The sequence below is a fragment of the Microcebus murinus genome, chromosome 18, assembly GCF_040939455.1.
Source record: "Microcebus murinus isolate Inina chromosome 18, M.murinus_Inina_mat1.0, whole genome shotgun sequence".
NCBI classification, from domain to species: Eukaryota; Metazoa; Chordata; class Mammalia; order Primates; family Cheirogaleidae; genus Microcebus; species Microcebus murinus.
Genome location: NC_134121.1, coordinates 28983192 through 29004688, shown reverse-complemented (window position 1 = coordinate 29004688; position 21497 = coordinate 28983192). Strand labels below are relative to the sequence as shown.

At 36.8% G+C, this 21497-nt stretch overlaps 1 protein-coding gene across 2 annotated transcripts in view; it reads left to right on the top strand.

The window, feature by feature from the left end:
* USP32 (ubiquitin specific peptidase 32) overlaps positions 1-21497 on the top strand; it is a 205514-nt gene that overhangs the window by 103786 nt on the left and 80231 nt on the right. For both annotated transcript variants that reach the window (XM_012777151.3, XM_012777062.3), the window contains exon 5: positions 7175-7334. In XM_012777151.3, coding sequence (XP_012632605.2) covers positions 7175-7334 — 160 coding nt within the window. The remainder of the gene's footprint in view (positions 1-7174; positions 7335-21497) is intronic.

Sequence of the window (21497 nt, the reverse complement as noted above, 5' to 3'; positions counted from 1 at the left end):
CCCGTCTCTACTATAAATAGAAAGAAATTAATTGGCCAACTGATATATATTTAAAAAATTAGCCGGGCATGGTGGCGCATGCCTGTAGTCCCAGCTACTCGGGAGGCTGAGGCAGAAGGATCACTCAAGCCCAGGAGTTTGAGGTTGCTGTGAGCTAGGCTGACGCCACGGCACTCACTCTAGCCTGGACAACAAAGTGAGACTCTGTCTCAAAAAAAAAAAAAAAAAAAAAAAAAATATATATATATATATATTAATGCTCTTTGCATTTTTTCAGGAAGAATATATAGATTTTTTCATTTTAATAAGATTTAGGCAAACACTCCCATTTCGTAGATGGGAATTACATGTGGTTGGTCACCTAATTCTCTAAAATTTAGGCACAACTGAAGGCGTATATATTCGTTGAGAATTAGTGCTATAGGGAAAAATAGAGTAGGTGAATAGGTGGTGATAGGAAAGAGGCAGCTGAGTGTTGTTATTTTACATAGGATGGTTAGAACTGTCAGATAAAGTGAAATTTGAGTAAAAAATTTATAGGAAGTGAGAGAGAAAACCATGAAGATAACTGAGGGAAGAACTTTTCATGAAGAGGATACAGCAAAGGCCCTGAGGTAAGAATATACTTGGCATGTCCAAGGAACAATAAAAAAGGTCAATTTAGGTGAAATGGAGTGGGCAGGGGAATAGTGAGAAATGAAGTTACTGAAATTATTGGGGAGTAGGAGGTAGATTGTATATGCCCCTATGGGACATTGGACTTTTACCCTGAGTGAGACGGAAACCACCAGAGGGTTTTGAGCAGAAGAATAACATAGTAGCATAGTATGAGATGCTTTCTTTCTTTCTTTCTTTCTTTTTTTTTTTTAGACTGAGTCTCACTTTGTTGCCCGGACTAGAGTGCTATGGCATCAGCCTAGCTCACAGCAACCTCAAAGTCCTGGGCTGAAGCAATCCTTCTACCTCAGCCTCCCGAGTAGCTGGGACTACAGGCATGCACCACCATGTCCGGCTAATTTTTTCTATATATTTTTAGTCGACCAATTAATTTCTTTCTATTTTTAGTAGAGATGGCGTCTTGGTCTTGCTCAGGCTGGTTTCGATTCCCTGACCTTGAGTGATCCATCCACCTCGGCCTCCCAGAGTGCTAGGATTATAGGCAAGAGCCACCGTGCCCGGCCGTGAGATGCTTTTTTGAAAAACATGATCATGTTAGATCTTATGAGTCCAGTTGAGGTATCTGAATAATCTAGGTAAGAGGGAATGGTCATTTAGATCATAGTGTAGCAATGAGTGATAAGTTTAGATTCTGCATTTATTTTAAAGGTGGACTTAACAGAATCTTTTCTTGTGTTGATTAGGGACTGTGATAGAAGGAGTAGAAGATGGATGACCAAAGTATTGGCCTGTTTTAGTAAAAGAATGTCATTGCTGTTAACTGAGATGGAAAAGGAGCTTTGGGGGTTGGATGCCAAGGGAGATTTAATTAAATTCAAGTATCCTATTAGACATTCAATTGGAGTTGCCAGCTATACTTTTTGATAGATAAGTCTATTGTTCAGGGGAAAGGATTTATTGGCTTATAGGTGAGTAGAAAGTTTATAGGAAGTGAGAGATAAAACCATGAAGATAACTTAGGGAAGAACTTTTCATGAAGAGAATACAGCAAAGATCATCTATGAATGAGTGTAGATAGAAAGTAGATTGGAAGAATGAGTCCTGTAATCCAGTGTTCAGAGTTTGGAGAGATAAAGAGGAATCAAAACTGGAGATTAAGGAATGGCCTGTGAGATAAGAAGATTAACCAAAGAGAATAGTGTCCTGCAGGCCAGGTGATGAAAATGTTTCAAGAAGGGAAGAGAGCTCAACTATGTCAAGTATACTGAAGTGAGTTGACCTTTGATCACTGAGATTTGGCAATATGGATGGTGGTCATTGGTGTGGATCCTATGGAATTAAAGAAATCACTGGAGGCCGGGCACGATGGTTCATACCTGTAATCTTAGCATTGTGGGAGGCCAAGGTGGGAGGATCACTTGAGCCCAGTAGTTCAAGACCAGCTGGAGCAAGAGCGAGACCTTGTCTCTACTAAAAATAGAAAAAATAAGCTGGGTGTGGTGGTATGTGCCTGTAGTCCCAGCTACTGGGGAGGCTCAGGCAGGAGGATCAGTTGAGCCCAGGAGTTTGAGGTTGCTGTGAGCTAGGCTGATGCCACGGCACTCTGGCCAGGCAACAGAGCGAGACTCTGTCTCAAAAAAATAAATAAATAAAATAAAATAAAAAATAACTGGAGTCAGGTTACTACAGGGGAATGAGTACATTCATAAGAGGAAATCAAGATGGGAAAGTAGAATGCTTAAAATTTCGATTATGAGAAGGGGAACAGTTATTGTAATAAAAAGATCATAAGACCGTGATAGTAAGTGCCTAGGTTGTTGTTGTTTATGACAAGATCTTTAGAAGAGAAAAGATCAAAGAAATGTGAAGCCAAGTTTTAGAAGGCTCATGTATATGGCTATTTGAATTATTAGACCTTTGGTATAAAAGCAATACTGTAAGTGGGCTAATGGTATCTGATTCATCTGTTTGATGTATTTAGCTGCTCTAATTTCTGAGTAATGTGCCTGATGATTGCATGCAGACCCTTCCTATCCAAGTATTTATATTAGAACAGGTTTATTCAGACCTTCTGTGACAATGCTTTGTGTTGTCTTTTGCATTAAAAATAAAACTATAAAGACAAGCATTTTAGATAAAAGATAGGCCCTAGATTTAAGTGATATGTATTTTAGCTTTTTTAATCCTGTGCTTTATTATTGGCCTTGAGTTACAAAGGAATCCACTTAGGAGTTGTATTAAGGTTTTTTCTTACTGGTTTTCTGTTGGATTGTTGATTCTTAAAGTGGAAATTAAGATTTTGTCAGTTTTAGGAGTCTAATAATTTTTATTTTTTACCTGTTAGCTCATTTTATTAAAGGGAAACTGAGGCACAAGGAAATATAACTACTAAATCAGGGTCACACAGATCATGACTGTTGATAACAGTCACCAGATTTCTGTCTGCAGCCACAGATCTTCCTTCTGAGGCATCCACTCCAGAAGCTGGAGATTCTGCTGTGTGTCCTTCATGATGGCACCATTACCATACGATGGCATTCCTTGGACAGTGAGATGTATGAGCCACTGGTGTCTCACTTAGACTCTGCCCAGTTTGGACAAATTTGATCAAACTTTAGTTGTGTTTCTTGTGGTAGATAACAGTCAAACCTTCCTTGTCAGCCCCAGGCTTGTGTTGTCCAAGGACAACAGGATTCTCATTTTACATGGTGTCAGGAAGAATGACATAGTACCTTGTGGTTAAGAATCTTTTCCTGATGACCAATTCATATGGTCCTGAAAGTTACAGAAATGAGGAAGGCATGGTCCCTACCCCAGGGAACATAAAGCTCACACCTGTAATCTCACCATTTGGGGAAGCTCAAGTGGGAGGATTGCTTGACCGACACTAGGAGTTCAAGACCAGCCTGGGCAACATACCAAACCCTGTTTCTAAATAATAACAACAATAATAATAATAATAGCCAGGTGTGCTAGCACACACAGGCCTATAGTCCCAGTTATTCGGGAGGCTGAGATGTGAGGATTGTGTGAGCCAAGGAGTTTGAGGCTGCAGTAAGCTATAATCAGACCATTTCACTCCAGCCTGGGTTATAGAGTCAGACCTTGTCTCTAGAACAATAATCACAATAAAAGTATCTCCTATAGAGGGTGCTTTGAAAATTAAATTAATATTTAAAGTATTTAGGGCAGTTCTAAGGACATTATAAATACTCAGTAGATAAAAGCTATATGTCAAAGTGGTAGAAGGGCCCATTATAAATTGGCATCTTTTTTCTTTCTTTGTGGCACATATGCAATTATAAAATTGAAATATCCTAGATTCACTGAAACCATTGAAATCACATTATTTCCCTGAATCTAAAATGCTGTCAATTATAAGAAGTACCTTTATGTATCACTCTGAGTAGAAAAAACTTTTTTCCTACTCTATTCTCACACCACAGATCACTTTCTGCGATCTCTAGATATCAAAATATGTGTGGGGCTTTCTCCCCACCAGCAGTCTATTCTCTGGTGGATTCTTTTGTGGGCATAAGCCAGGTTTCCTCTAATTTAATTCAGCTATGACACTGTCAACCTGGAGATAACATCAGATGCCACAGGCTGAGGGATTAGTCCCATGAGATTGCCCCCAGATGCCAATCTCAAATAATAGGCTGACACCTATACTTCTAACAAATAGACTATGAAATGGGCTTCCTGAGACCTCCTCCTTGAGTTCAGTTAATAGGATAGCTCTCAGAACTTGGGGAAATACTTAAGTTTATTGGTTTGTTATAAAGGCTATTCCAAAGGATACAGAGGAACAACCAGATGAAAGAGATGCATAGGGCAAAGTATATGGGAAGGTATGTGAAGCTTTCATGCCCTCTCCAGGCACACCACTCTTCAGGAACCTGCATGTGTTCAGCTAGCTGGAAGTTCCCTGAACAACTCGGTCCTTTCATTTATTTGTTTTTATTTATTTTTTTCTTTTGAAACAAGGTCTTGCTTAGTTGCCCAAGCTAGAGTGCAGTGGCATCATCATAGTTCACTGCAACCTCAAATTCCCAGGCTACTCCTGCCTCAGCCTCCCAAATAGCTGGGAGTACAGGCACATACCACCACACGTGGCTGATTTTTAAATTTTGTATTGAGATGGGGAGGGGTCTCACTATGTCTCTCAGGCTGGTCTCAAACTCCTGGTCTCAAGCAATCCTCCCACCTGGCCTCCTAGAGTACTAGGATTACAGTTGTGAGCCAGTGCTCCAGGCCCCTTTTGTGTTTTTATGGAAACCTCATTAGTAGTCATGATTTATTGAATCACTTATCATTGGTGATGAAGAACTTAACATTTAGTTCTCTTCCCTCCCTGGAGATTAGAGGTTGGGGATGGGACTGAAGTCCCAACTCTTTAATCATTCCTTGGTTTTTCAGGTGACCAGCCCCTATCATGAGGCTATCCTAAAGCCCCTAGCCATAGGCCAATTCATTAACATGCAAAGAGAAACTTACCACTTTGGAGATGGCAACAATTTAGGAGTTGTATGCCAGGAAACCGAAAGAAGACCAAATATATATTTCACAATGTCACAACCACTAAGAAAAAAATTGCCAATTATAATTGAAGGATGCTGTTGATTTTAAGACTTATCCCAATGTCAAGAGATGTTAACGTATAAAAATGTATGTCAACTCATGGAATTTATACTGTTAAGCCTCTTTCTAGACTAAACATGGGACAGAGAAAGAATATGGATTGGATCTATAATCTCTAAACATTTTGGCAGTGTCCCTGCAACAAGTCTCAATGCTATTGTTGAAGTGAAAATAAAAATGTAGAGATAAATCTTTAAGTTTAACATTTTATTTTTTTTTTATTTTTATTTTTTGAGACAGAGTCTTACTCTGTTGCCCAGGCTAGAGTGCCATGGCGTCAGCCTCGTTCACAGCAATCTCAAACTCTTGAGCTCAAGCAATCCTTCTGCCTCAGCCTCCTGAGTAGCTGGGACTACAGGCATGCACCACCATGCCCAGCTTATTTTTTGTATATATATATTTTAGTTGGCCAATTAATTTCTTTCTATTTATAGTAGAGACAGGGTCTTGCTCTTGCTCAGGCTGGTTTCAAACTCCTGACCTTGAGCGATCCTTCCACCTCGGCTTCCCAGAGTGCTAGGGTTACAGGCGGGAGCCACCACGCCTGGCCTAAGTTTAACATTTTATTTAGGAAGAAAGAATTGCAGTTCCAGGGCATACATGCAGACCAGGTATTCTTTGGTATGTCCAAAGAGAAGGTTGCAGGTTTTATAAAAAAGGGGAATGTTACCTGTGGTCCTAAGAGAAAGTTATTGATATTAGTAAAGCTAAGGCCAATAGCTTGGGGAGCAGGCAGGATCCAATTGGTGAGTAACATTGACCATGGTAGAGTGGTGGTAGAGTTGCAGCAAGTTATCTTACCAACTATAGATAAAACTGGTCTTAGGTTACAACAGGCGGTTTCAGTAGCCAGACTCGCAGAGAATTACGTTTCTAGAGCAATACTGTGTATCCTGAGTGCTTTTTCCCCCGGTCCCTCGACACTGGTTTAGTTGGTTGTGACAAGCATGACCTCATTGGAATGATCAACTTTCACACCATATTCTTCCATTCAGAAAAACGAGACTATCAGTGTTGTCTTGATTGTTTGGATTGCACCAGTGATGCTAAATGTTCTGAAACCACTAGGTGACATATTGCTGTACTTAATATGATGCTACTAAACAATGTAGAAACTGTTTCTATCATATCTTTATTAGGAGTAGAGCTGCTAGAATGTCATTCTTCATTGTATTTCCATGTGAATTCTCCCTTTTTCTCTTACAAATATTTGACCCTCACTAACCTAGGATCTCTTGTCTTCTAAGCAAAGGTATTGGCTTGGACAGTCATGTAAGGCTCTTTTTTAGCCTGGATATGTACTTTTTTCTCCAGAGATTTATCAAAACATATATGTGAAAAGAAAGCAAAGAAACAGAAATCAACTTCCTTCTCTTTGTACTCTACTTCACCTATGGATACATGTTTTCAGTGATGCCTTCTGGGATCCTGATTGTCCTTTCTAGGACTCCTGTATAGTTGTTTTTAATTTACAAATGAATTTAAAAGAGCTTTTAAATTCCATACAGATTTAATTAAAATATACTAATTGAAACAGGTTGAGGAAGTACTAATGAAGAGGGATATGGCAAGTAAAAAATTAGATTTATTAAATGTTGAAAGAAATGCAGTTTACTGATTTCAAGATATATCTTAACAAATAAAATGTGGCTTATTATTCATAATGGACTGCCTTAATCAATTGATGAAATAATTTGCAATTAACATATAGATTTTATGCAAATGGAAGACCTGAAGTGTAATTATTTTTGAAGATAGTTTGATTTCCAAGTATATATACCCTGTAGTGTTATTTAGATAATCCTTCCTTTATAGATAGTAGAAAGGTAAATGTCAACTAATTTCAAACTTCAGGTCATACAGCTTACAAATAAGATACTTAAAATTTGACTAAACTTTTTTTTTTTAATTTTAGGGTGAAAAGGTAAACTATGAAAAGTTTAGAAATTGGCTTCTTCTAAACAAAGATGCTTTTACTTTCTCTCGTTGGCTACTATCTGGAGGTGTGTATGTTACCCTCACGGATGATAGTGATACTCCCACTTTCTACCAAACTCTGGCTGGAGTCACACATTGTAAGTAATGGCATTTCATTGTTTTCTCTTTACCTTTTAATATAATTGCCCAGTAATATGGGGATATGCTTATAAAGGAGAAATTTTTTGTCAGTGTTTTCTTTCAAAGGATAATAAAAGGAAATGCTGGAGCATGGAAAACATAGCGCTCTATGAATTGTTATTAACCAAGCTATATTAGTTTCCTAGGATTGCTGTAACAAATTACCACAGTTCATAAACTGAAACGAGAAATTTGCTTTCAGTTTTAGCAGCTGAAATCAACGTGTTTACCGGGCCACGTTCCCTCTGCAGTACCTCGGAATTCTTTGCTTCTTCCACTTTTTGGTGACCCTAAGTATTCCTTGACTTGCGGCAGCATAATTCCTATTCTCTGCCTCTGTCTTCACATGGCTTTTTCCGTGTATTTCTGTGTTCTTTCCTTGTACAAGGACACCAGTCATTGGATTTAGAGCTCAGCCTAAATCTAACATGATTTCACCTCAAGATCCTTAATTCATTATATCCATAAAGACCCTATTTCTATATAAGGTCACATTCCCAGTTTCCAGGTGATCATGAATGGGAGACAGTTTTCAATCTGCTACACAGATGTGTTAATTTCTACTGTTCTTCTTTCCAGTAGTTACAGAAAACCACTTACACTCTGCTTTTCCTTAAGCTACTTCCTGTCTCTGAAATGTCTTTCCCTTTGCATCTATCTACCTATTAAATCCTAAGTCATCCTTGAAGACTTCAATCACATAACCCCTTTTTTTCATGAAAACTTTTCTTGCTTTCCTATCAGAAATCATCTCTCCTTCCTCTGAATTCTCATAATACCTTATTTATACTGCTCTTCAATGAACTTATCCCTTTCATCCTTATATTACAATTATTTATAGCACTCTGCTTATTTGTATCTGTCATCGCTCCTAAATCATAGAATCTTTTCAGGCAGAGAGTCTGTGTTGTTATTCTATCCTTTTCCCCCTAATGCTAAGCCTAAATACATATTTGTTGAATGAATAGAGGAATTTTGGTGTCAAGTGCTATTTGTATCTATTGCTTTATGTGACTTATATAACTTGACTACGAATTACACACCAGCTACTCTCTCCCATTTTCATTCTTTTGTTACCAGAAATTCTGACCAATAAATTCTGGCATGAATAGATAATGAGCTTGATTCTACTGCTTTTAAGTGCCTTTGTCTTTATTTTAGATACGAAAGTCTTTTAAAAAATTTTTTTTGCATAAAAAACTGCGGAAACCTTTTTATACTTGCTGTAAGCTCTATTTAACTTACCTTAGTATTTAAGTTGTCAGTCATAGATATTCTATTGAAATTTCACTTTCCTTTGTGATTGTATGCTGAATTATTTTTATATTAATATTGGCTAAGAGTGTGACTGCCTTCCTTAAGTGCTTTGTTGTATTAAAGAAAAAATTATTCTAAAAACACTTGTTAAACAGTAAGGATTAAGGCTACGCATCGTGGCTCATGCCTGTAATCCTAGCACTCTGGGAGGCCGAGGCAGGAGGACCTTGAGGCTAGAGTTCAAAACAGTAAGGATTCAAGACTATTGCAACAAGGGTATCACAATTGGAGAAAGATCAGGCTTAACTCAATATAATAGGGACAAGTGGGGATTTATAGCCAAGGATGAGGGTGAGGTGGTCATTAGTTAGAAAAATTACTAAGAGGAGACATTATGGGTAACAGATTCTTGCTACAGGATGCCCAGGGAATTGTACATGAGGAACTTGATCAGGATAGGGAGATGTCTTTAGCAGTTCGCTAAGACTGAGCTGGGCAGGCCAAAGACAGAAAGGGGGCTGAGATCAAGGCTTAGTAGAAAGAGAGCTCAGAGGAGCCTGACAAATTTGGTTAAGGAGCTAGTCTTTCTCAGTTGCTTAAAAAATTACTGTGCATAGCTGGGCATGGTGGCCACATGCCTGTAGTCCTAGCTACTTGGGAGGCCGAGGCAGTAGGATTGCTTGAGCCCAGGAGTTTGAGGTTGCTGTGAGCTAGGCTGATGCCACGGCACTCTAGCCTGGGCAACAGAATGAGACTGTCTCAAAAAATAAAATAAAAAAAAAATTACTGTGTAAGTGCTGCTTATTGCCTGTTTTTCAAAGCACTGTATTATTAAAGATTATGAACTTATTTAATCAGTCAAATAATTTTCAAAATGTTAAAAATTTGTTTTGGCTTTTTTTTTTTTTTTTTTTTTTAAGACAAAGTCTCACTCTTTCACCCCAGGTAGAGTGTACTGGTGTGTCATTGTAGTTCACTACAACCTCAAACTCCAGGGGCTCCAGTGATCCTCCTGCCTCAGCCTCCCGAAAAGCTGAGACTACAAGTGTGCACCATGACACCCAGCTAATTTTTCTGTTTTTAGTAGAGACAGGACAGGGTCTTGTTCTTGCTTGGACTGGTCTTCAACTCCTAAGCTCAAGCAATCCTCCGGCCTCAGCCTCCTAGAGTGCTAGGATTACAGGCATAAGCCACTGGGCCTGACTGTTAAAAATGTTATCCCATCAAATGGCTCCATTTTAATTTGAAAATGATCTTTTCTATTTAGCCTTTTATTAATTGGGAAGGTTTTTAGATTTTTAATAGTATCTAAGAGATAAAAATGGATTCGCCTTTAAAAAAATGTTTATCTTGAAATTTTATTTAGGTTCATTGTTTCATCTAAAATAATGACCCTCTAATTTCTAAGTTAGAGGGTTTTCTTTTTTTTTTTTTGAGACAGAGTCTTGCTTTGTTGCCCAGGCTAGAGTGAGTGCCGTGGCGTCAGCCTAGCTCACAGCAACCTCAAACTCCTGGGCTCAAGCAATCCTACTGCCTCAGCCTCCCGAGTAGCTGGGACTACAGGCATGCGCCACCATGCCTGGCTAATTTTTTTCTATATATATATTAGTTGGCCAATTAATTTCTTTCTATTTATGGTAGAGACGGGGTCTCGCTCTTGCTCGGGCTGGTTTCGAACTCCTGACCTCGAGCAATCTGCCCGCCTCGGCCTCCCAGAGTGCTAGGATTACAGGCGTGAGCACCTCGCCCAGCCTAGAGGGTTTTCTTTATAGTTTCATATACCTACTAACATCTCTGCAGCATTTAGCACTATTGACCATTCAGTTTTTATGAAACTCTTCTTCTCCTTTGGCTTTCCAAACTTTGGTGTTTCCTAATTTTCTTATTATTTCTTATGACTTTACTGCTTCTTTTTACCATCTGCTTTTTAAATGCAAGTTATTTCTAATGGGTCAGCCCTTAGCTCTATTTTATTCTTGGATAAGTTGCATGCTTTGCTTCATCATAGCCATTTCCATACTTCACCTATCCTTCATATCTTTGTAGGTGATACCTAACTGAACATTTCTGGGCTAGAGGTATCTCTCAAATTACATATTCATATTAACAAATACCTCCTGATTATATTTTCTATCACCTTAATCTCTTATCTAAAACCAAATTCATCTTTCCCTGCCTCAACCCACCTAAATATAAAAAAAGCAAACATGTTCTTCCTCCATGTGTTCTATCTTGGTTGATAGCATCTGTAATTCTGGTGTCTAATTTGAGATTATCTTTGACATTTCCTTATGAAGCTTCATATTAGATCCTATCAGTATGATCTTAACTCAGCCATATTTCTTGCATGTGTCTGTCTTTCTCTCCTCTTTATTTCTGTCATCATTACAATAGTTTATTTGTCTTAATGACTCTTAATGATGGGAAAGAATCAAGAACCATTTTCTATTTATACACACACAGAATGACAGATAGATAGACAGATAGCTAGACTGGGTCTTGCTTCGTGTCCAGGCTAGAGTGCAGTGGTGTCATCACAACTCACTATAACCTCAAACTCCTGGGCTCAAGAGATCCTCCTTTGTCAGCCTCCTGAGTTAGCTGAGACTACAGGCTCATGCCACCATGCCTGACTAATTTTTGTATTTTTTGTGGAGACAGGTTCTCACTATGTTGCCCCAGCTGGTCTCAAATTCCTGCCCTGAAGTGATCCTCCTGCCTTAGCCTCCCAAAGTGCTAGGATTATAGGCATATTTATTTATTTTTAGTTTACATTAAATTTCTTCTTAGTTGTGAGAATTAATGTGAAAAAAAAATTTCTTCTGATTGCTGGACTTTCCTGTTTTGAAACCTTTGAGGATTCTTAGTTGTCTACAGAACAAAGTTTAAACTCCTTAGCATGCTTTTAAATTCTCTTAGTTTCCTATTCCTGACTTAATTTTCCCTGCCCATTTTTCCTCACGTGTGTTCTCTACTTGAGCTATAGAGCATTGGTGAATGTTCCATGACTATGACTATACCATGAACTTTTTTAGCTATGCTGTATGCCATCCTCCTCATCTTCCTCTACTTAAGAATGCATCTCATCTTTCCACTTTTTTTTTTTGAGACAGAGTTTCACTCTGTTGCCCAGGCTAGAGTGCCATGGTGTCAGCCTAGCTCACAGCAACCTCAGACTCCTGGGCTCAAGCAATCCTTCTGCCTCAGCCTCCTGCCCTGCGTAGCTGAGTCTACAGGCATGCGCCACCATGCCCAGCTAATTTTTTCTATATTTTTAGTTGGCCAATTAATTTCTTTCTATTTTTAGTAGATACAGGGTCTCGCTCTTGCTCAGGGTGGTTTCAAACTCCTGACCTTGAGTGATTCTCCTGCCTCAGCCTCCCAGAGTGCTAGGATTACAGGCACGAGCCACTGTGCCCACCCTTCATCTTTCCACTTTTGACAATTGAGATACTTCCTTGTCATCAAAGCCTAACTCAAATGCTGTCTCTTCTGTCATGCCTCTCCATTTCTCTTTAATTTGAATTATTTTACTATTTACATTTCTGTAACACTTCACCTTCCAATTAAAGCAATTAACTTGCTTTTTGTCTTATCTTTGAGTTAGTTGGAAATGGCTTTGTTTCTCCTCAGAAGTTACAAGCCTCTTGAGAATAAGGCTGAGATCCTGTTCATCTTTGATTTTTTTCTTAGTTGTTGGAAAGTTTTTTAGCCAGTTAAAGTATACATTCTAAGTCCTGATTTAAATATTTGATTTCCTCAAGAGCATAAGGTATATGCTGTTTTAGGATTGGAAAACTAATGACATACTAAGGGAAAGGACCAAGATAAATAATCATGTTTGACTAAGGTTTAATGACTTCATAGTATGTGAATGTTCACATAAAGATAGACTGTGCTTTTGTGGGAAAATGAATTATGATATTTATAAATTTAAAGAACTGCTGAAGGTTGCAAGGTTGGTTGTTCTAAGGTCTTCTAAAACTTTTGGCTAGCTAAATGATATGAGATACAGAAAATTGATTAGCAATATGTTAAGGCATATAAATGATCTGTTTAAATACATAGGAATTATTGGTCTGAACTAATGATTTTATCTAGTCTTGTAATGTGCTCATTGATTTCCTTGTTATCGAATGAAATAAATTAGTAATGTGTGATGAAAACCTGGAGAAATATCATGCTTTCCAGTTTCTCAGTTACATATAACTGGCATCTTAGTTGAATTTTGTCACATTTTTGTTTCTTATAAGAGGAATAAAAATAAAATAAATAAAAAATAAGTTAACCTTAAGTCTACTACGTTATATCAGTAATTACCTCTTTACTGAGCATTATAATTATTTGGAGAGGTGTTACAAATGCAGGTTGTTACTAGCTCTATTGGCAAAGATTTTAATTCAGTGGGCCCTAGAACTCTATACTTTATAGATATCCAGGGTGATTTCAATGTAGATGGACCATGAGTGCCTAGTCCTGGTCCATTTATTTCGTATGTGTTTTATAATGAATATGCATTGTCTTTTACTAGTAGACACTTGACTTGTGAATTCAGTGGTTTTTACCCCTCTGTCTTCAGAGAGTAATTGTTTTGGCATCAAGCAGTTTTTCTAATAGAGGGCTGTAGATCAGTACAAAATTAATTTGCCCAGATCTGTAGGAAGAAGTTGTTTTTCTTGCCAGTTTGTTTGCTTTTATTTGTAGAAACAAAGAACCAACAATTCATTTGTTTAACAGACAACTGAATTGTTATTGGTGTCAGGCAAGCAGCCGCTTTCTGAGTGGACCTTACTGTGAAAGCATTATCACAAAGTCAGAATTACTGCTAAATTTCTTGTAGAAATTCTGATATGGGCAGGTTTACAATCTGATGACTATGATTCATATAACCTAAAAATACTCACTCTGCTTCTGGTTAAATAATTCACTATTGATATCTTTACAGGCTCTTCCATTCAACTAATATTTGGTACATTGAACTTTTCAAATAATGTGTCAGGAGTGTGGAAACTTGTGATAAAAAATAGGAAATGTTATTAACTGATTTATAAATAGACAGAAAATATTTATTTTAAAGCATCAGTGACTCCATTTAAATTTGTGTAATGAGCCAAGATATCTAGGAAACAAAAAGGAATTACAATTTTTAACTTGTAAATAACATTTATGTTAGTGTACAGATGCCTTTAATTACTTTTCACACACAATTATGAAGTGAAATTTGAAGTCATAGTAAGTTGAGCACACTGCCATATTTAGTTAAATTTTGTTTTATGTAAATCACAAATGAAACTGGGGGGCTATTTATGCTCAGTATAGAGTTAGAATAGTTATTTGATTTACATAAGATTTTAGATTTTGTCATGACAAGTATGTTTTTCAGAACTGCAAATTCCAAACTATTGTTACCTTACCTTTTATTTAAATTAAGAAACTGAATTAGTACTGTAGCCTAAAGTTCAAGTTTTTATGATTTGGTAGATCTTAACCAGTTTTTGATCAGGATTGTTGTGTTTTTTATCATAATTTGCCATTTAAAAACCTAAGATTAGATTTCATAAAATTTTTTTTATTTGCTGAGTATATGCAGGATTCTTAATGACAAGTTAATCTTTAAAACTATTTGTACTGGAAATAGTTAGGTATGATGTATGTGATGATGCTGAACCAAACATCTTGATGATGATGATGATGCTCGGAGTCAGAAAGCCTGCACAGAGAGCGTAAACATTCTATGTAATTAAAAGTTTGAAATAAATTAGTATAGGTGTTATTACATTCTTCCCTCACTCACTCCCTCCCTTCCTCCCTTCCCCTTTTGGCTTTTTCTTGTATAACCCTTCGTCTGTCCATTTCGTCCATAGCACACTAGTGTTGGAGTTTGGAGGGACAGACTATATACCCAGAATGTAATCAGCTTTAATTGGTTAGTTAAATCAACCTTTCACAATTTAGATCTGTGTGTCCCATCCTCCACTATAGTGCATGAATGGTCCTAGCTGCTCTGTGAGTCATCTTCTCTTCTGAGTCTGAGGGCTCATTGAAATTGTGACTGAATGGCCCGGTGCTAGATTGAACTGTCACCTTTAGCACTCTTTGTCATTAAAAAGTAAAATTCTTTCCTGTGTTTTAACCTTTTATCTTGGGTCCATGGTATAAATAACAGAAATATGTTATCCTTTTTCTTGTTTTTAAATTAAAACAGAACAGCTTATTGTTCTCTTTTCTGTCCTCTTACTATCTATCGTGCCGTTGGACTTTTAAATATCCTGTTTTGCCTTTACTTCTAATACCCTTCTTCTGCCACACTTCTTTTCCTTTCCCTGGTCAACCTTTAGATGCTCTTCCCATACCTCTTTAAATGTCAAAACCTCCAGGACCTACTCAGGTATATGCGCCCAGAAAATTCTGCATCTATTTCTTTTTTATTTTTTCCAGAATATTATGGGGTGCAAATGTTTTGGTTACATAAATTGCTTTTGTACCATTTGAGTCAAAGTTATAAGTATGCCCATCACCCAGATAGTGTGCATTATACCTGTTAGGTGGGAATTTACACACCCCTCTTTACCCCTCCTGCCTGCTTGATTTCCAATGCATGTTATTAAATATTTCCATATGTGCACATAATTGTTGATCGATTAGTACCAATTAATGGTAAATATATGTGGTCTTTGTTTTTGCATTCTTGTGATATTTTACTTGGAAGAATGGTTTCCAGTTACACCCAGGTTATGTATCTATTTCTTTAATCTTTTATGAGTAGCTTATAATTGCAGATAAAAGAGGTTCGTCACGCAGTAGTTGTGGTTGTGCTGAGCCATCTTCTTCAGACTCACTTAAGACTATCTTGCAGAGTCACTTTACCAATTCATTTTTGTCCCCCTTGAGGAACTTATAAATGATTGCTTTTCATTTCTCTTTAATAATTAATTTTGTTTGATCAGACAAGATTGTTGAATGATTATTTACCAACAATGACATAGGTAATAGAAGGCTTGAAATTGTTTTAAGTAGCATTGAGTTATTTTCCTTAATGTTGATCATAGTCTTCTGCAGAATTTAGCTATATTTGGAAGAAAACGTGTGTTTGTTCTTTTTTTTAAATATGTTTTCAAGTAAATTAAAAAAGAGTTTTTGGAGTTTCCCAAAAATGTATCATAATGTATTCAGCCTGCTAATAGTACCATTCTTTGAATGATAGAATCCAGATTCTGAAGTAATTAATGTTATATATTTGGTGATTTTAGGGCCTTCTACTTCATTTTGATCATTTCTCTTTTCATATCTAACTCAAGAAATTTATATTGTTTCTGTATTAGCAATTGTCTTAAATTAAAAATATATATATAATATTCTCTTACCATATTTTAGTTTATAATGTTAAGGCTTTCTTTCAATAGGGAAAAAAATACTTCAGTGATTCTTAAACTATAAACTGCCTAGTAAATCTGTGTGTCTCCTTCATTATCCTCTTATCTGTTAATAATGATGTAAGGCTTACAGCCATTTTAAATAGATCTCAGAAGGTCATTGCTTATGAGAGGAGATTGTTTTCTCAAAAATGTTAAATGTTACTATATGAAATTACTTGGATATCATGCCTAGCTTTTTTGATGAGGATTTACTTCAGGTGTTAAAGAGCTATTTTTGCATCTAGAGCTTTTGGTGAGGTGAGACTTGATTAATATGGCCCAAAGTGCAGGCCAAGAACTATTTAGAATGTTGGGAATATCGTATACTGCTGTTGTGACCCAGAAGAAATTATACCTCTAGGTGGGTGATGAATTTATTCTTATTTAGCCAATTCAGTGTAAGTTTTGGTATTGATTTACAAGTTGCAAATAGAGTTAACTATTGAAATTACTGCCTTTAACTTAAGTGAAATTAAAGGTAGTTGAATTCCCTCTTCCCAGCAATTCAGCTGCCAATTCATGTAAAATGTTCGGTAATAATAATATCTTGTAAATAATTTACTTTAGCTTGCCTTTGACAAATGTTTGATTAAGGAATTTACAGTCATGTCCAGAAAATGAACAGAAACATAAGCTTAAAACTCAGCATTAAAGCATGGTTTTCATTGATGACCATGACCAGCAATCTGGTCATTTTTTTCTTCTAAATATGTTCTTCTTCTCTTTACACATTTCTACTTGAGCAAAGAAATTGTATTTTTTAAGGAGATTGATAAACATAGGTTTCAAAGTTTAAAAAAATTGGTTTATATGATTTTTCTGTGTTCTACTTTACTGTATTATGTAAATACCAATTAATCAGAAGTACGTATTGAGCACCTATTGATTGTCAAAACCTAGAAGTATAAAAATAAGAATATAGTTTCTATTGTCAAGGCTACTGTCTTCCTCCTTTTGTTTCAGGGTCAGATTTTTTATATGCCGATCTACTACTTGGAAGAAAGTTTAGAACTTGAGAAAGCTAATGTTTCTCTGGAGTACCGGAAGAGGTTTCTTTTCTTTTTCTTTCATTCATTCTTTCTTTCTTTTTTTAAACATCCATAAATGGAATGGACAGACATCTTATTTAGGAATCTCAATTTATATATCAGACACCTTTGGTAATCTCCCTTTTGCAAAAAATTTTAAAATATTCTCTCCTTTTAAATAAACTCAGTTATCTGAATATTTAAAGTAGATATTTCAGTATCGAAAAATGAAAACAACATTCTTAAGTAGAAGTTCTATATATTTTAAAAATTAGTTCCTATTCCAAATTAATTGGACCGTTACAAACATTTACTCCTCAGGTTATAATCTAGTGTATTACTTGGTTTTAAAGGAAAAACTATATGACAGTGTTTATTCCTTATGAAAATTTTATCTTTATTGTTTTATAGCCTTTTTTGATGATCTTGTTGCACAATCTGAAATTTAGCCTTTTGATTTTAAACTATGAACTAAGATTTTGTATAATTTGAGAAATCATATGATGACAGTAAGTATCGGAAATAATCTTCCCAAACAACCCAGGTGACATTGAATTAAATAGAAATATTACTATATTATAATTATATGAAAACATGCAATTTTGTATTTTCTTTTCTTCTCTTGTAACCTACATTTTCAATGTTTTTCATGGAACAAAATGTATTACTAGTGTAATAAAAGCATCAAGTAATGCAAATTTAAAAATTAAACTAGTATTAGTAGAAACACAAATTTTTTGAAAAACTGGTCAAAATCAAAACTATAATGTTAATGGTTGTTTTAGGATAGTATCATTAGATGTGATACAAATTTCTTTTCTACATTTTCTACATATTCAGTTACAAAATTACTTTTATAAGTACAGATAATTCATAAAGAACTTATTAGTACAAGAATGCATATCAGAGACTTGGAAATGACTTATTTCCCACTACCCATGTTTTGTTTCTCCTCTTTTTGTAGTAGTAAAGTAGCATCTCAAATACTTAGTTTACATTTATTTTCTTAATTGAACAGATGAATGATATAGAGTAGGCATCCTCAAACTACAGCCCGCAGGCCACATGCAGCCTGCCGGGGGTTTTTGCCACTGCTGCCTGTCCTGCTTAGCAGCCGACTCTTCCCGGGCCCACAGTGCGCATGTGAGTGCTGTGGTATCTGCCTAGCTCACAGCAACCTCAAACTCCTGGGCTCGAGCGATCCTTCTGCCTCAGCCTCCCGAGTAGCTGGGACTACAGGCATGCGCCACCATGCCCGGCTAATTTTTTCTGTATATATTAGTTGGCCAATTAATTTCTTTCTATTTATAGTAGAGACGGGGTCTTGCTCTTGCTCAGGCTGGTTTTGAACTCCTGACCTTGAGCAATCTGCCCGCCTTTGGCCTCCCAGAATGCTAGGATTACAGGCGTGAGCCACTGCACAGGACCAACATTTTACCTTCTTAATTAAAAACATTTTTTATTAGCCGGGCATGGTGGCACATGCCTGTAGTCCCACCTACTCGGGAGGCTGAGGCAGAAGGATTGCTTGAGCACAGGAGTTTGAGGTTGCTGTGAGCTAGGCTGATGCAACGGCACTCACTCTAGCTTGGGCAACAAAGTGAGACTCTGTCTCACAATAAAAAAAATAACAAAACATTTTTTATTAATTTTTAATCTACAAAATACTTCTGATACCAGTTTACTGTAGAATTTTGTTTTTTTCTGCCCATAGATCCAGTCATATTAGCTCTCATCGTCAGAATTATATCTAAGTTTGAATAGTGATTTGGCTTAAGATGAATGAGGCTGATATAGAACTCAGTGTATAATAGTATTTGAGCTTTTGTTGTTTTGGAAGAAATATTTTTCAGTGTTTATTTTAACAATGTGTTCAATCTAAATGAGTGTATTTATGAAAATAAACTACTTTACAGATCACCCTCCAAGCATTTGTAAATGTATCTCTGGCAGTGCTTCTCTACTGGGGGCAATTTTGTCTCTCATGGGATATTAGGCAGTGTCTGAAGACACTTTTGGTTGTCACAACTTGGGGGCCTTTACTGGCATCTAATGGATAGAGTCCAAGTGCTGCCAGATATCCTACAATGAATACACTGGCAGCCTCCTGCAGAAAAGAATTATCTTATAAAAATGTCAGTAATGTCAAGGTTGAGAAACCATGGTCCATGATTGGAGAAAAGATGTTTGGTTTAGTGATTTCACTAAGGGCTAATAAAATAATAGGTACTAATTCTCTTGCTCCTTTTCCAAGGTTAAGGTGATATAAATAATTAACAATACAGAAGCCTAATAAAGATAATGAAGGTTGATTTTAGTTTTTTAACTAAAATCATGTTACCTTATAACCTTGTCACTTCATTGTTTAATTACTCTTAATCATGAATGAGTAATTAGATGCCAAACTTTTAAATGCCAAACTTGTAGAGTAACTTCATTATCACTCTTGGAATCCCTTTTCCAAGGTTTAGTAATCATTAAGAGGACTGCTTGTAGGGGTTGCCACGTCAAAAAGTTTCTAGGATAGCATTCTTCTTTGTAAAATGCAAACTACGCAAAATCAGTGTACTTGACTACAGCTACATATTGTCAAGACCATTTTTGTTTTCTGCTATGGCGATATGGTCCTTCCCGGGGGATCTTTCCTTCTATGCCAGAATAAGTTAGAACAGTGTCTTTCTGAAAATCTCAGTCTTTCCATGTACTGAAGTGTGATAATGTATACACAAGTCTGCATACCCAATACAGAATTTTTTTTTGAGACAAAGTCTCACTCAGTTGCCCCAGGTAGAGTGCCGTGCTGTCAGCCTAGCTCACAGCAACCTCAAACTCTTGGGCTCAAGCGATCCTACTGCCTAAGCCTCCCAAGTAGCTGGACTAGAGGCATTTGCCACCATGCCCGGCTAATTTTTTTGGTAGAGACAGGGTCTCGCTCTTGCTCAGGCTGGTCTCAAACTCCTGAGTTCAAACAATCTGCCTGCCTTGGCCTCCCAGAGTGCTAGGATTATAGGTGTGAGCCACCACGCCTGGCCCCCAATACAGAATTTTTTGTTCATTTTTATATTTTTGTTTTCAAAAGAATCACTCCTAGGCCCTTTAAGTAGAAACCTCTCTTTAGGTTTTAGACATATGAGTGTCAGGATAGGGTAAGATAGGAAGGAAAGATAGAAAAACATTAGCTTCAAGTCCTGGGAGCCCGTTGAAGGTCAAGCAAAACGAAGATAGTTTCTCTTAAACTTTTATGTTACGTGATGGAATATATTTTTCCATTTATTCAACACTTTTCATGACTACAGTATTTGTTGTACAAAGACAGTATAGATACACATAATGATATGGCTATATCTTAATTATCTTTTTTATTAAAACTGCACTGAAATAGAGTAAGATTGAATGCTTTGAAGGCCCTGGAAATATAGAGAATGTTGTTCTTGTCTTCCTAGGAAATGTAAAAGCTGTTAGAAGCCAAGGTTCATATTTGATACTAATTGTTATCTTTTATCATAGTTAGCATTATTTTGAATATGTATATGTGTATGTTTGTATATGTATATGTGTGTGTGTATAGCTCAACAAATAATTCTTATTCATTAAACTTATTTCTTGGCCGGGCGCTGTGGCTCACGCCTGTAATCCTAGCTCTCTGGGAGGCCGAGGCGGGCGGATTGCTCGAGGTCAGGAGTTCGAAACCAGCCTGAGCAAGAGCGAGACCCTGTCTCTAGTATAAATAGAAATTAATTGGCCAACTAATATATATACACAAAAAATTAGCCGGGCATGGTGGCGAATGCCTGTAGTGCCAGCTACTTGGGAGGCTGAGGCAAGAGGATTGCTTGAGCCAGGAGTTTGAGGTTGCTGTGAGCTAGACTGACGCCATGGCACTCACTCTAGCCTGGGCAATAAAGTGAGACTCTGTCTCAAAAAAAAAACAAAAAAAACCTTATTTCTTGAGTAATCAAAATATGCCAGGTATTATTCTAATTGTTAGACTATACCAGTGAACAAAACAGACCAAAATCCCTGTGATCTAGCATATGTTGAGGGAGCTAACCAATAATCAAATCAAATAAGTAAATTGTATTAGAGTTAGTAAGTATTATTGGAGCAGAGTGAAGCAGGGAAGAAGAATGATGGAGTATCGTTGAATGGGGTGTAGTTTGGATGGTCGGAGAATGTGACATTTGAGTAAAGTTCTGAAAGAGTTGTGAGAGGAAGCCATGCAGATATCTTGAGAAAGCGTGTTGAAAGGTTTTGAAGCAGAGAAGTAGCATGATTCTCTCTGCATTTTTCTTTTGAATTGATTTTTTATTACCAGTGAAACTAAACTCCCCTCCTCCCCCATGTTTTTGTGAATTGTCTGTCTTGTTCTTCTTAATCTGTTGTGGTCTTAATGCTTTCAAATTGTATACATTGTTTTAAA